At 37.0% G+C, this 16,268-nt stretch overlaps 1 protein-coding gene across 4 annotated transcripts in view; it reads left to right on the plus strand.

Moving 5' to 3' along the window:
• Positions 1–16,268, plus strand: part of ARHGAP10 (Rho GTPase activating protein 10) — a 136,536-nt gene that overhangs the window by 43,366 nt on the left and 76,902 nt on the right. For 3 of the 4 annotated variants that reach the window (XR_014882838.1, XM_010709544.4, XM_010709545.4), the window contains exons 4-7: positions 6,074–6,145; positions 10,888–10,989; positions 13,494–13,604; positions 15,072–15,176. Coding sequence is in view for 3 of the 4 variants with exons in the window: in XM_010709544.4 (XP_010707846.2) it covers positions 6,074–6,145; positions 10,888–10,989; positions 13,494–13,604; positions 15,072–15,176 (390 nt within the window). In the remaining variant the exon portion in view is untranslated. The remainder of the gene's footprint in view (positions 1–6,073; positions 6,146–10,887; positions 10,990–13,493; positions 13,605–15,071; positions 15,177–16,268) is intronic. The other variant, XM_019614509.3, reaches the window with a different exon arrangement.

Consider the following 16,268-nt stretch of genomic DNA (forward strand, 5'->3'; position numbering starts at 1 on the left):
GACACTGTTGTTCACTGTTAGATTCCTTGCCTTTCAGTGATGTCTTGTTGTTCAATTATGAGCTTAGCCATGAACAAAGCAAATGAGTATTATGCTATTTCCTTTCCAGAGTAGCCATTCTTCTTTGTCAATGTCTTTATACATCTGAAGCGTAGACTGGGAGTGGTTCTCTGTTCTTCTGTGAAGGCAGCTCTTGCATATTCAGTTTAGGAGAAGCTCTTTCTTTGGAAGGGCTATCCGTAGCTTGCCTCTGCTTCAATGGATAAAAATGGTTTGTTGCTAATGTGAAGCTGTCTGTCTGTTTCTTTTCCTATTTGTTACATTTATTGTTTCATAGTAGTCCTCCTTCTAGTGGAATCTACTTAAGAATAAAGTTATTCAAAAGTCAGGACCATATAGTGTTAATCTTTTTCTAAGCAGTTTTTGCTAAAACTCACTGTCCTAATTTGTTTCTTTTCTTTCTTCTTTTCCTTCTTTCCTTCTCTCTTTCTTTCTCTCCCTCTCCTTTCCTTCCTTTCCTTCTTTTTTATTTCTTCCCTTCTTTCTCTCCTCTCTCTCTCTCTCTTTCTTTCTTCTTTTGATAAGGGATTTTTTTTTTATTTTGTATTGTTTGTTTATTAGACCAATTTAACTTTTCCAGGCCATCTGTCTCATGGGAAGTACATCAGTGCAAACATTCTTTCAGAACAGAGCACAGCATATAGATAAAAGGAGGCATTTTTAACTGTTTTTCCTTTAGATAATTCATAATCTTCCACTCAATGGAAAGTAAGCTTTGACTACAAGAGGAGACACAGGAGTCCTGCTGCTGCATCATCTGTAAGCCGAGACTGCTGCATTTAAGAAAACCAGAAAGTGCTAAGAATAGGAGTCTGCCTGTAACATGGCTTGTGGGGCAGGGCTTAGCAATCACAGAATTCTGTGATTTTGAAGGTCATGATCTTAAACCACATTGGTGGTTTTCAAGAACTTTGGGGTGTTGGCTGTCTGATTGTCAGTGCTCCATTTAAATACAAAACTAGTGCTGAAGAGTAGAGAGATGTACTGCTGTATTAGCAGGGCAGTAGAGTTGGCCAATGCAGTTCACTGGGAGCAGGCTCTTATAAGAGAAAATACTAAACTCTATTGAAAGAAATCAATTGCAAGAAACATATGAAATACTTGACAGTAGAACTGTACCTACAAAGTTACGTGATGCTATTTCTTAATATTTCAAGACATTGCACTACCAAGTTGAGATATGTAGAGAAGGGTTTTCTGGAGGAAAAGGCTATTTTTTATTTTTAGTTTTCTTCTGTACTCCCCAAATATTGGGGTTATCAGAAAATGACCTTTTGTGTTAGGCTGAATGTTTCTGTTCTTTAGGAAAAACGTAAAAGCTATGTTTGCTGTAAGCAATAGTGAAACTGTAGGTAGTAAAATTCTTTATTAGAAAGTAAATTTCTTTATTTAGCAGCAGTGTTATTGAATTTGTTATTGAATCACTGTTAGCTACATCATCCTTTCTGCATTCTGTTAAGCTGAGAAGAGCAGTACTTCCTTCCCAGCTCTAGTTTCATTGACACCTGCTAGCTTCATGAGCTATGTCCTGCTGGCTTTTGGCCTCCTTCATTACTTTGTCAAGGAGAAAGACAACATTGCCCCTGTCTACAAATAAATCTTCCCAGTCAGTGCACTGGGAAACTTTAAACGGCCCTGTCTTGCTGTTTGGCATATGATCTGCATTCCACTGCCTATGATGAGGATTTGAAACTCAGCACCCTTGTGTCACTGGGCAGTCTGTGGCAAGATATATATATATATATATGTGTTAGAAGGTCATGTTTTATATATATATATATATGTTATATATGAATATATGTATATATTCATTTTCAGTAAACCTCTCTTGTATGGGAGAGTGCTTGGATTCGGAATGGAGCAGTCATTGCATGTATTTCTCACCACCAAGATTTATTTACCAGCAATGTGTAATTGCTGTTCTTGTTCCTCCAGTAAAGACTGGAGTCGAAGGATATTTTTAGTATTAATGCTGGGAGCCCACTGTTGCATTTGTCTAATTAATAAACCAAATTTTGATTAACTTTTGCCTACTTTTTGTAGCCACAGAGGCCAGACTGAAGTTCTGGAACATCTTTTGTGGGTTGATATTTCCTCACAGCCCACATGAATAACCTTCCTCTCCTGCAATAAAGCTTGCTTATGCCTGCAGGAACTGACTGGTACTGCATTTCATAGTCAGAGTGCTCCTGTCTGCAGAAGGAGAAAAGAAAACATGAGGAGCTTTGAGGGCTGGTGGATGGCACTGTCTGTTTTGTTCCAACGCTTGGGAGGAGGTGTTTGGGGAAAGCAGTTTCTCCCTCAACAGCCATTCTCCCATTTCTCCAGGAAAAGAAAAAAATAACAGGCTAAATGGAGTTGTTGTGGACTGGCACTGACTGGTAGGTTACCTGTTGGATCTTGTTGACTCAGCTGACTAATAGGCAAGTTGCTGGAAATGTAAATGTACTTGCTAATGGATTTAATCTGTGCCTTTGTGGTCTCTTTGTAGAAAATGTTAGCTCAGGCCCCTTAATCTTAAAGCCCGTAATTTATTACTTCTGACATAATGAGAAACCGTGAAAGTCAGAATAATCTCCATTCTGTAAAATGTCTCTGCCTGAACAGGTGAAGTTTTCTAAGGGCATCTAAAACTAGGAGATACCCAAAGCTTCTTTAGATACGCTTGAAAATGCTGGATACAGTGAATTCCTTAAGAGATGTTAACAGTGAGGCTTTGTTTTTTTTTTTCCTGCTGTTCTGAGAGTTATGTTAAAATTAATTCTTCATCATTTCAATAGATGCATCAAACGTAACAGAAGTGGCATAAGCAGTTTCAGATGCACAGACTGAGGCGTGTGTGTATGGCACTAGAATTTTTGCTTTTAAAAAAGCATTCTTGAGATACTGAGATTCAAAAAAGAAACTAAGATATCATTGCATAAGACATGATGTCTTTATATTAATTCTCTTATGGTTTATGCTTACTGTAGTTGATTTGCTGGGTTTTAAAACTGAGAGTATATAATCCCTTCAAGGTAGGTTTGGATGCCTTAGGAATATCAAGAGAAAAATTTCCCTGCACCCTTTAAATAGTAGGCATTCCTATCATCACACTCAGTATAGCATTAATAATATTTTTGTTCCACTAGTGAGTACACAATTTTGTAGTTTTTTATGATATAGTACTGGAAAACAATTTGAATTCCTCCTTATTATAATCATGTGCATATTGTAATTATGAACATTGTTTTCATATCTGTGAGTCAGAAGAACAGTTCTGTAATTCACTATTAAGTTTAGCAGTCATGTCTTCGTTGATGGTTTCTGTACATTAAAAACTCCCACACACTTATTTTCAGAAAAAAAAGTGTTCATCCTATATATTTTTATGTAAACCTGATTTGAAGCTCCATGAATTACCAGGGATCCACAAAATCCCACTTTGCCAATACTCAATAGCAAAATTGTTTAATGCATACAGAGAAAGCAAAAGGGGTGACAAATCATAAACACCTGTAGGGCAGGCGAAAGTGTGCTTCAAAGCCATCTGTTATAAAAGTTTGGTTTTGGTTAAGCAAAATGAGAATTATCTCCTCTGGAAGGAGAGAAAACTTGTTTTTCTTTAGTGAAAGAATTACTGGCATATCATACCACGGCCAATACTGCAATCTTTGTTTGTTGGCTGTCTTAGAGGGAACATCCCATTTTGATTTAGTGATTTGTCATATTTTCTGCTTCCGACAAATACTGTTAGTATTTCCCATGCTTCATGCTACACAGCAGTATAGCAGAGGAATTGATTTGTAGCCAGCCCTCTGGTGTATAAACCACAGCCCTTTCTGGGTTGTTTTTGGTTTTCGTTTTGTTCTGTTTTCCACTGCACCAAGTTGCTGTGTTATTCTTGGGCTTGGACTTCATGTTAGCATATGTTCATTACCTATTGATCTTACATTTCACTTGTTGTTGTGTATAAGCTCAAAAAGATACGCAATTTGTAGTTCTGCTCTTTGAGGTGCTCACAGAGAACCTCAGCTTCACAGCTTTCTCACTCACAACGTCAGTATAGAGGAAACTGTCAAAAACAACACAAACCTCTTAACATTTTCCAAAACAGAAGGATTATTCTGTCATTTCTGCAAGCAGTTCTCCACTCAGATTTGGGTGAATACTTCTGTCTAGAAAAGAGATTTCTCAGTCCTCAGGTGCTGCTGCAATGTTCCAGGAAACTGCTGCTTGGAGTTGATCCTGTTTTAAGTACCCATTGCCCTTGCCTTCCAGCCCTAGAATTTCCAGGAAAGTTCTGGGATATTCTCAACCTAAAACTATCCTTGGAGACTCCTGGTGACTGCTTGACTAGTTGGGATATATGTGCCTAGAGTGCCAAATAGGCTAACTAAACCCTTGCACATTTCTCAGTTCCTGCCTGGGACAGCTGATTTCTCTAGCTGTCTTTTGGCAGGAGCTGAAGCAGCATGGGGAACTAACAGTTATCCATATGTCAGAGCATTCAAAGTATTGGGATAAACACTTAAGTAAATACCTTGGGTGGGTATCACACACGGCAGGAGCTGCTCTGTTGTCTGTCCCCTCCCCAGCTCTGCACCAAGGCTCTCCTATGTCATGGTTACTCCAGTGCCTCTGCATGCGTCTGAAACACAGACTTAGCAGATTGTCAGTCCTCCTTCCCCTTGAGAGTGTGCTCAAGTGTTTCTGACAAAATTAGGAAGTGAATGTCCAGAGAGTTTGGGCCACAAAATCAAGAGCTCAGAAGTTAGGAAATATCTGACTGTACAAAACTTCGTTTGGCCCAGACTTGCCAGATATTTGGTTTCCAGTTAGATATTTAGATTAGAGTACTGTTGAAAAATCAGAGTTGCTGTGGTTACCATGAATTGGTAGGCTGACTCCCACAGTCAATCCCCTACACGGCCCCAGGGCTGGGTGGGAGTAGACAGTGCTATTTAGATTCATGTTGTGCCAGATCTCTAATGTATCCCTCATGTTTTATGATAAGAGCTTTTCAGAAGGCCAGGTTAAGCCTGCAGTTTTGCTCCTCCTTGACTCTTGGCAGCTCAGCCCTGGCCCATGCTGGCTGCAGTCTTGGAACTGAATTACCCTGTGGTTCTGCCTCAGAACTAAGACTACAAGTAATCTGTCTGCTTTGCCACACTTCCCATCTTGACAATCTTTCAATGCTGCTGTTGCATTCAAGAAATTCCAGCTCTGCTGAAATTTCACATGTTCTTAAGATTCTAAATCTTGTTTGCAGCAAGACCAATCCCAACACCACTTCATCTCCTGTAATGCTTTATATGAAATAGAAGCCCTGTTAGCTGATCAGGTCTAAATAAGCTACTTTTCAGTCTTACAGTGGCTTTTTTTTCCCCCCCTCTAAATGTGGCTGTGAGGCCATTTATCAAAAGTGCACTGATGAATGCTCCAAAAGCATTAAAAGGATTAGACTTTTACTCAGTCAACTAACCTTCTTATTTATTACCACTATACCTCTTGATTTTGTTACTTAGGTTAACTTAATGCTTTCTTAATGTAACTAAAAGTAAATATTTGAAAAAATATATTTCAATGCCTAACCACTTCAACTGCATGTTGAAAGCTTATTAATTACTCCTTAGTTGTCCGTTCTACAGCTGTTTACAGCATTATGCATTGTTGCAGGAATTTGTGTGCTCCCCAGTGAAAGCTGTTACTTATCCTGTGTCACATTCTGGTGTTCGGTTGTTGAAGCTGTTGACCTGATCAAGTAAAGCATTTGCTCTTTAGATGCAGCCTCTGAACTTCTGAAGTTTCTGCATTTGTTCATTTGCTTTAGATTTACTTTAACTTTCCTGAAACTGTAATTAAAAGTGATGACAAATTCCAAGATCTTGAAACAACTCAGAGTTTTTTTTTTTTTTTTTAAAGTTAGAACTCAGTATCCTAGCTTGATTTTTTTTGTTTATTTGTTTCCTCAAATGAACTAAAAGTGACTAGTCTGGCAACAGAAACTTAACCCATGCTCTTTTTTCTTTAGGCACTCAGTGTTACTGAAACTCTGATCAAACCATTGGAACGATTTAGGAAAGAGCAGCTAGGAGCTGTAAAGGTTTGCCCCTCATTTGCTTTTATGATAAGTTTGTTTAATTTCTTTACTTGGATTGCAGTGCAGTAATGACATGTATTTGGCAGAGGGAAACTGTTGTTTGTATTTCATGTATTCACACATTTCTCTACTTGGAGAACTTGCTTCAGAAACCAATGGAAAGTGTGCTTCAAGAAGACAAGAATGTGTCCTTTTGCTTCCTTCTTTTCTCCCCCAACCTTATCTTTTCTGCCTGGAATAGCAGAAATACTGCTTGCAGCCTTTTCTCCTTCCTAATGAGTAACCTTTTTCTGCTTTATGTTTGCAGTTGCACAATCAATGGCTGAAACTTATTAACCACCCAAAGTAGCTTATCCATATGCTTTTAATCTTTTTATTCTTTTTCCAATCCGTAAAGTGAAAATAGTTCTTGTTTTACTTTCAGTTTTAAATAAATCACTAATTGCTCAATAAGAGTGAGGAAGAGGTCAAAGATGAGATTTCTTTGAAAGAAATTTGGTTTTGATGGAAATATCAGTAATGTTTTTTTTAAGATTGTCACTACATTCTGTTTATAAAAAAAGTAAATTTAATATGTTACGTATGGACTCGTTTTTGATAGAAAGAAAAATATTTACCCCACTGTACCTGTGGGAAGAGATTTAAATGATTATTTGAGACAAGGGTTGGGGGGAGGAAGTACAGCTATTTAACAAAGTTTTCTGTTTTGGAAGTCAATTCACACATTTTTTGACCTACCACTCTGCAGAAGTTTTGTTTTATAATTTAATGACATCAACAGCAGTGATATCTAAGAGCTAAGATGACCTTTAATTACAGGAAAGCTATACTTAACAGGAATTATTAAAATATTAATTTAAGAGTAACAACATGCTAATTTAAGAGTAACAACATGCTAATTTAAGAGTAACAACATGCTAATTTAAGAGTAACAACATGCTAATTTAAGAGTAACAACATGCTAATTTAAGAGTAACAACATGCTAATTTAAGAGTAACAACATGCTAATTTAAGAGTAACAACATGCTAATTTAAGAGTAACAACATGCTAATTTAAGAGTAACAACATGCTAATTTAAGAGTAACAACATGCTAATTTAAGAGTAACAACATGCTAATTTAAGAGTAACAACATGCTAATTTAAGAGTAACAACATGCTAATTTAAGAGTAACAACATGCTAATTTAAGAGTAACAACATGCTAATTTAAGAGTAACAACATGCTAATTTAAGAGTAACAACATGCTAATTTAAGAGTAACAACATGCTAATTTAAGAGTAACAACATGCTAATTGCTAATTTAAGAGTAACAACATGCTAATTTAAGAGTAACAACATGCTAATTTAAGAGTAACAACATGCTAATTTAAGAGTAACAACATGCTAATTTAAGAGTAACAACATGCTAATTTAAGAGTAACAACATGCTAATTTAAGAGTAACAACATGCTAATTTAAGAGTAACAACATGCTAATTTAAGAGTAACAACATGCTAATATATTCTGAAATCAAGTTAAGTGTTCATGCATGGAAAAAGCTCTGCCTAAGTCATTACATTTTAATAGTTCAGTGGCTTTTATAATTTTGTGGTTGTTTGAGAAGTGTATCAGACGTCTGGACTAACAACCAACCCAACAAAAAACCCTCGGTTTTTAACATAGAGAGTCACCAAAGGAAAGTTATTTTTTTCTGAATGTAACCTATTTTTATAGTAACAGTTGTATTAGTGGATTGTTTCAGAGTTCTTTTTGTGTGAGAAGATGTTGCCATTTTTGGGACCAAATCTAAAGTGATCTCATGTTCTTCTCTCATTTCCCAGTCAGAATTGCTTTTTAATATGAGATGTTACATGCTCACAGCCTACACTGCACATTTTGTTTGGATGAATAAGTCTTCCCTTAACTTCCTACTGTATGATCAATAAGTATACAGATGTTGTAAAGTATTGTGTGATCAATAAGTATACAGAGAAGTTAGACTAGTAAGATTATCACATTGGAAAAGATAATCAGAGATAAATGAAAAGTACTCACCAACGAGGCGGGCTTGCAAGAAACTCCACAAGGAGCAATCTCCAGAGAGAGAGCCTTCCTCAGTGGCATTCAGCCTCTAAATGGGGTCTAGGAGAGGTGCAGCCAGGCTCCACCCCTTCCTGCAGCACAGGTGAATTGCCTTCACCTGTGCTCCTGTGGCTGACTCAGTGCTCACCTCAGGTGATAGATCAGAGGTTCAAGCTGTGATTCAACAGTTCCCATACACCTGCATACTGTTTCTGTGAAGTTGAAGCTCTTAATTGTGATTCAGACATTGTCTGGACAGAACTCTCAGTTACTTTAAATAGAACAGTCTTGCTTAATTGTAGAACACATAAAGAAAAATTCTATACAAATATTTAATATTTATTCCAGATTTCTCATATGCTATCACATTATGTCTAATCTCATTAGTCCCATATGCATATCATATTGTTCCTCAATTGATAATGAATATTGCGGCTGCTTTTTTTAAAGAAAGATCTTAAAAACATGATGGAGGAAAATGTCACGTTTCTGCTAAGATTTCTTGCTGAGAAGCAGTCTTAAGCAGCTTAAATCCTCTTTGTTGGAATGCCATCTTCAGAATTCAGTTCTCCAGGGAAAAAAAACAGATATGATGTATTAAAAATTCCTGTCCACTTGAAAAGAATATATGAATGTTGTCAGGGCCTGTAGGGATGCTGTAAGGAAGGCTAAGGCCCACTTGGAATTTAATCTGGCAAAGGAGATAAAGAATAATAATAAAGAATAATAATAAAGTTTATTCTTTTTTAAAGCCAGCAGTAAAAGGAATACTGGGGAAAGTGAGGGCTCCCCATTAAATGAGATGGGTGCCCTGGTAACAGAGGATGCTGAGAAGATGGAGATACTGAACACTTTTTTGCTTCTGTCTTTACTACAAAGATTACCTCTTGGGAATCCTGGACCTGGAGATAGAGAGTCTGGGCAATGGAAGACTTCCATTTGGTCGATCAGGATATGGTCAGAGACCGCCTAGCCAAAATCAGTGTGCAAAAATCCATGAGCCTGTACAGAATGCACCCATGTGTGCTGAGGGAGCTATCAGAGGTGATTGCTGAAGTGGTCTCATCTTCTCATCATCTTTGAAAGCTTTTGTCGAATGGAAGAGATGCCTGAGTACTAGAGGATATCCAGTGTCACTCCAGTCTTCAGAAAGGGCAGGGAGGATCGTTCAGGAAACTATAAGCTAGTCAGCCTCACCCTCCTCCCTGGAAAGGTGATGTAACAACTTGTTCTGGATGCCAAGGAATTGGAAGAGAAGAAGGCTATCAGTTGTAGTCAACATGGATTCATCAAGGGAAAATCATACTTCACCAACATGGTAGACTTCTAAGTTATGTAGATGCAGAGAGCGCAGTAAATGTTGACTTGACTTCAGCAAGGTGTTTGACACAGTCTCCCATAGCATCCTTGCAATGAAGCTTAGAAGGTATAGGACAGATGAGTGGACAGTGAGGTAGGTTGAGAACTGGCTGACTGGAAGAGCTCAAAGAGTTGTAATTGGTGGCGTACTGTCTAGTTGGAGACCTGTAACTAGCAGTTGTTCTCCAGAGATCGTACTAAGACCAATCTTGTTCAGCATTCTTGTTAGTGACCTGGATGATGGGATGGAGTCCGCTCTCAGAAAGTTTGCTCATGATACAAAGCTGGGAGGAGTGGCTGACAGGCTGTACTGCTACTCAATGAGATCTGTACTGACTGGAGAGTTGGATGGGGAAGAACCTGATTCTGTTCAACAAAACCTGTAGGTAGACCTGAAGAGAGATAACTGCATGCACCAGTACAGGTTAGGAGATGACCTGCTGCAGAGGAGCTCTTCAGTGAAGGACCTAGGGGTCCTGCTGGTGGACAGCAAGTTGTCTGTGAGCCAGTAGTGTGCCTTTGTGGCCAAGAAAGACAATGGTCTCCTGGGGTGCATTAAAAAGAGTGTGGCCAGCAGGTCAAGGGAGTTGATCCTCCCCCTCTACTGTGCCCTGTTGTAGCCACATGTAGAATTCTGTACCCAATTCTGGGCTCTCCAGCTAAAAAAGGCAAGGAACTCCCAGAAAGAGTGAGGGCTTCACTTTTGCTGGCATGATTTTATTTTTCTTGGAGATTTCTGTTTATTTTAATAAGTTTGTTTTTTCATGGGTGCAGCAACAATCTGATAGAAGCTGGAATTCAGCACAGAGTTCTTAGGATGCTTTTAAAATCAAGAAATCTTGATGAGTATGGAGCTGAAATCACTTCAGTTTTGGGACTGCAAACCTATAGGAACTTACACAAATGATCTTTTTACTCTTTACTCCTATCAGTTATGGAAAGTTATTTTTTTTTAGTGAAACTGATGCTTTGTTTAAGTGCTCTATTCAAAACCAGGAAGATGTAGATGACTTACTTTATTTTTCCTGATTTTCAGGGATCAATACATAAGTTTTTTATTTTTTTTATTAGACATATATATAAGCATTCATTTCATATATGCAATAAGCATATTTCACCATAATGAAGTAACAGGATTTTATTTCAAGTTAGCCTTCAATTTTTTTTAAAGAATGAGTTAGAAATAATAACCTCCTTGTTTAATGGAATGGTGATTGTTTGTTTTTCTTTGTTTCTGATTAAGTACTATTTTAAAAGATAAGGAAGGAGGCTTTACTAAAGTTTTTATTTGTAAATGAATGTTACTTTGTTCCTTTGTCTAGGAGGAAAAGAAGAAGTTTGATAAAGAGACTGAAAAGAACTACAGTTTGCTAGAAAAGCATTTAAATTTATCAGCTAAGAAGAAGGAGATACAATTACAAGAGGTATTGTTGCTGCTCTTGTTCCTTTAATTTACTGTCTTTTGAATAGATAAATGGATTTTATACAAATGCAAAAGCAGCATTCATAGAAATAAAATTAAAAATTCTGTCAAACTGAAAGGTTGCTGAGAAAATCGGTACTTGCTCAACTTGATGGTGTAGCCCTACAGTTTTCCAATTGTTTTCTGTTTCAACTGCTTCACCTGAAACATATATGAAACATAGTTATGAGAACAGCAAAATGCAAGAATATTGTGAAAAACTCCATGTTTCTTTGATGACTTTACCATGTATGTAATTTCCGTCACATGTAATGTATTGAATAAGCATTCTGTGTTGATACTTCAAGCAGAGTGCAGCAAGGCTTATGATCCTGAAAGTGGTGGCTTTGTACTACTTTTTTGCTTCTCATGCTTTGCAGATCCATTTTTTCCCCCAAATGATGCTACATTGTAATGCTACAGATCATTTTTAACTAAAAAATAAATCTGTTTTCCCTGGTATTCCTTTTGTTCCTGTCAGATCATTATCATAATCATCTTTATTTGTAATAGCTCTTATTTTCTTTCTGGAGCAACAGCAAATAGTATGTGAGAAAAGAGCTGAGAGATCTTCCTCCTCTTCTTGACTTCTTCCCTACCTCATTTTATATGTATAAATATAAAATATACACACATATAGAGTCTTTCACAAATAAAAAGAGGTTGATGTAACTGATAAATTACCCAGGAACACGAAAGCTCAGATTTCATTTCATTTCAAAACTGCTCAAGTTTCATTAGTAGGCTATATCTCAGTAATGTACTTGCAGCATCAGCCTTTGTATGGATAAACAAGTTTCTGTTGTGGAGTTGAGTACTCTCACTGAAGTTCATGGGCATTACTTGTGTGTAAGAGCCTCTAGTTTTGCATATAAATTTTCCAAAAATTTCATGGAAATAATATCACAGTGGAGTGTGTCTGTGACTCTGTTAGTAGAGGGATATTCTTGAAATTTCACTGAAGCGTGGTCTTTGTGCCAGTTCTTTGTTTCTTTGGCAGTGTAATAATAAAGTAGCTGTATTCAGTATTATGTTCTTGGGGAACTGGGAGGGGGCAGACACCCAAAATAATAAAAACAACAAAAGAAATGGGGAAAAAAAACAACAAACAGGCTTTGTAATGGCTTTGGTGTATTTAGAGCAGTCTTACCACTGATTAGCCAAGTGTCCTAGTAGACCAGCTGCGTAGTCTTTTTCGGTCTATACTTCAGTACATTTGCATATCACTGTAAGCTTTGCAGACAATCAAGAGAACTCAAACAATTCCTATGTTGCATAATTTAGAGAATTCATCAAAATGGCTTTGCTTTTTGAAACACTTTTACTTAATGATGTGCGGATAATTGCTTTCTTTCTTTAATGGTGTTTGCTGTTATACCTCTTTAGCCACTGACAGATTTCTAGCAGACTAGCAAAGCACATCTTAAGGCAAAACTGTCTCAGCTTATTTGACTTATCCTCTTAAAGAATAGTAGTCAGTGCTGAAAGGATATAACCTTAGTATTTAAGACAAAGTGTATGATGGTAAATGTGACCCTTCCATCTAGACTTTTCCCTATTTCCTTCTGTAGTTTTGTGCAGAAGCTTTAATGGACCTTACAACAGCGTTTGCTATTATCACATATGCAAAGACTAAGTGTTAATCACTCAAAGTATCCTTCTGTCCTTTCTCTAATGTATTGTAATGAAGATCCCCATTAGTCAGTTCTTGAAGTTTCATAGTTGAATGAAGGTACTTATAGCCTAAATAATAACGTAAAGAAATAATTCAGATATCCTACGCAGTTAAATATTTATGTAGGAATGAACTGCAGCTGAAACACAGCTGATCAATATGATGTTGGCATTTTACCAAAGTAGAGAGAAAAATCAGATGCAGCAAAGAAGGCCGCACTTTTAAATATTTAATGATCTAAGTAAAGTTGTGAAATGTGTGCCAATAATTGAATGTTATTTTTTCCTTACTTTACTGTCAATCAGAGTCAGCATGGGTGTGAGGCGGATCTGATAGCATTCTGGCTGCGGACAGCAGATCTTTGCAGTACTAGCAATGTGTTTTCAGCAATTTTTTCTAACTTATTCTGACTAGAGATGATTTCCCCTGTTTCTGACGGAAGACACTTTCAGCCCTCTCTGTTCAGGCATGCACCTTTTCAGCATTAATACATCAGTGCTCAAGTACTTGCTCTGATTTATTTGGCTAGGTTCCATCAAAAAGCAGCTGGAAGAAGTGTTATCAAAACATTACATATAAAAATGTAGCTTCATGAATCAAAGCATGATACGTTATCTAATAAAAGGGAGTAGCTGCTTCCCTTTGAAAGTAAATGAATGAGCTCTGTTGTAAATGAGTCTTGGTCTGGAACAAATTAGCTTGTTGCTTGAAACTTGTATGCTACACACGTGTCGGTTTGAAGCTGTCTGAAAAATATTTTTGAAATTTCATAAGCTATATTTCATGTTTAGGCGGACAACCAGGTAGAGCAGAATAGAAAACACTTCTATGAGCTCTCCCTCGAATATGTGTGCAAGTTGCAAGAGATTCAGGAGCGGAAGAAATTTGAGTGCGTGGAACCCGTAAGTACCAGTGAATTAATACACTCTACCCCATCACTCATAAAGGACTGAGAAAGAATGCAATTGGAAAAAAGCCATGGAGCTCTGTTTTTTAAGAAGACGTGCAATTGTGTGACTTAACAGAGTTTAAAGCAGTCTTTCTACGTCTGTGTAAGTTCTTAATCCAGACACACTTAGCCAAGCAGCTCAAAGCTTATTTTAATAATTAGAATTAGATCTGCTGATGCCTATTTTCAGAAAAATATGTGAAATTTTGTGCTGCACTGCAAAAAGAAAACAACCTTAATCTGTGGTGTGAGTTACAATAGAGGATTCAAAAGAATGATGATAAGGGCAGCCTTTTTTACCTTTTGAAAAATATTTTTAACCAATGAAATGTTATCCTTGTCTAATGTAAGGAGTTACTTTTCAATTTGAAGGTGACACTTAGAAGTCTGTTAGTTAGCTTGTGTCTACACTGATACGCTGAAAGCATGCTTCTAACTAAAAACTCAGTATCAGGTAGTTTGAAATGTTTCATTTGAAGTGGAATTGAATCTGTTCAAATTGTATTTTCAAAACATGTCCCTTTTTCTTTTTTTGAACAAGCTAAGCATTTTTGCTTGATTTGTATTTGAAATTTTCACTAGTAAACTGAAATTGTGTAGTAGTACTAGATTCTTATCACTATTTTCCTGTTTCCAATGTTTTAAGCATTTAATGCTTAAAAATATGCACAACAGAAGTGCATTTTTGAAAATGGTTTATTTGTGTGCATCTTAAAACTTCATTAAATGCATTCTTTGTTTTGTTCTGTTTAATAAAGATAGTTGTTCTTTCCTGTGTCACTTCTTTCCAACCAACTGAGCTAAACAGGAGAAGCAGGCACTACTGCACCCTCACCCAGCTTGCAATGTGATTTAAATCATTCTTTTTTTGATTCAAAACACTGAAGTCACAAACTGCAATACAGGTAATTTTATAGTTCTGAGAGAGAGTCATATCCACATTCAAAAGGCTGTTAAAGTAAAGCTGCTGAGACGTTGAGGGAGAGTGTCTGCTTTCAATCAAACTAGTTAACTCTATGATAAAACATCGTCATTAGGAGGCGGGGAAATGACTAGGGAAATAGTGACTAAAAAAGTTTGTTATATCCTCGTGTCCACATTTATTCCAAACATCACTGCTATCAAAGCAGGTGATGGAAAACATCACATGGAGAAGTTTTGGAGATAGGCAATATACTCTGTTTATGGTCAGATTTAAAATAGAGCTCAAACATGAAATTCCAGGGACAGAACCACCCCAAAACGTTTGTAGGTGACAACTTGGATGCAAGTAGGTGCTCAGAAATGGTCGGCATTACTAGAAATTTCTTTAAAAAACAATCATATTGTCATCTTTGATCTGTATGGAAAAGATTACATGCAGCAATCATATTTGGGTAAACTAAGTTTCACTTTCTGACAAATCTCGTTTGCATTTCAGGTGCTGTCATTTTTTCAGGGTTTGTTCACTTTCTATCATCAGGGATATGAACTCGCTAAAGACTTCAGTCATTACAAAATGGCCCTGCAGATAAATATACAAAATGTAAGTTGTGATTGATATTTAAGCCTCTTAAATTTTTTGTCAAAAAGAATTTGTATTGTCTAGGCTTTCCTCGTGGTTAGTACAATGCTTCTGAACTCTAGAGTTATGTTGCCATCTTCTGGCTAACCAAGCACATCGCTCAACAAATCATTGCTCCAGTGGATTCTTAATATCCTCTTAAAACAACGACAACAACAAACAAACAAAAAAACAGTCCTAATAACCAACTCATCCCTGCTAGTTTGCAACCCGAGACTTCCACTAGTTACTGTATTCTCGCACCAAACTGTCCAGTATGATCAGCTTGGGTTTGAGAATGCAGCAAGCAAGAAGACAGGTTGAAGCAATGCGATTGGCATAGCCACTAATCGGGTGATCTGTTCTTCTTCTTGAAGTTTATTAAAAAATAAAACTGATTTGAAATTAACTTAGATGTGCCTCAGGACTTTTATTAGCAAACAGACCATTTACCTTCCTGCAAACAATGTATTATTCTAGTGCATTTGTTTTGTTAATCTGTAAGGGCACCTGGAATTAACACACATAAAGTAATTCCAAGAGGCTGCAGTTTATTTTTAGGAATGACTTAATGAGCAGGTAACAATAGGAGGCAATAAAGCAGAAGAGAAGATTAGGGTTATTATAATACACAGTGACATGATTTAATGTCTCAGGATACCTCTTTTAACTCTGTTTCCATATGCCTGAGTTTTATTCTCTAGAGATGTTTTGTTTTTGTTTTTTTTTTTTGGCTGAGTAGGGGCACTCAATACTAGTCCTTTCATAAGTAGAAGTCAGCTGAATTTTTGTGAATAAATAGAACAAACTGGATTTCAAATTGCTGCAGAGAAAAAGGAAGCAGGGCTTAGCAGCTCTCTTAGCTAAGAGCGGAATAAGAGGATAAATCTAAAAAGATCATGAGGATGTGACACATTTTCTGCAGTGTTAAAGGTGAATGAAACATCCCAAAAGAAAAATGAGCTAGGACTTAACTGTAGTGTAGCTGAGCTGCCAGCAGAAGTCACATGTTAGAAGGGCATGTTAGCTAGAAAGCCAAGCTGTTCACGGAGAATGATTTGAGACTTGTCAGCA

This window comes from Meleagris gallopavo, chromosome 4, assembly GCF_905368555.1.
Source record: "Meleagris gallopavo chromosome 4, MGAL_WU_HG_1.1, whole genome shotgun sequence".
In the NCBI taxonomy this organism is placed as follows: domain Eukaryota; kingdom Metazoa; phylum Chordata; class Aves; order Galliformes; family Phasianidae; genus Meleagris; species Meleagris gallopavo.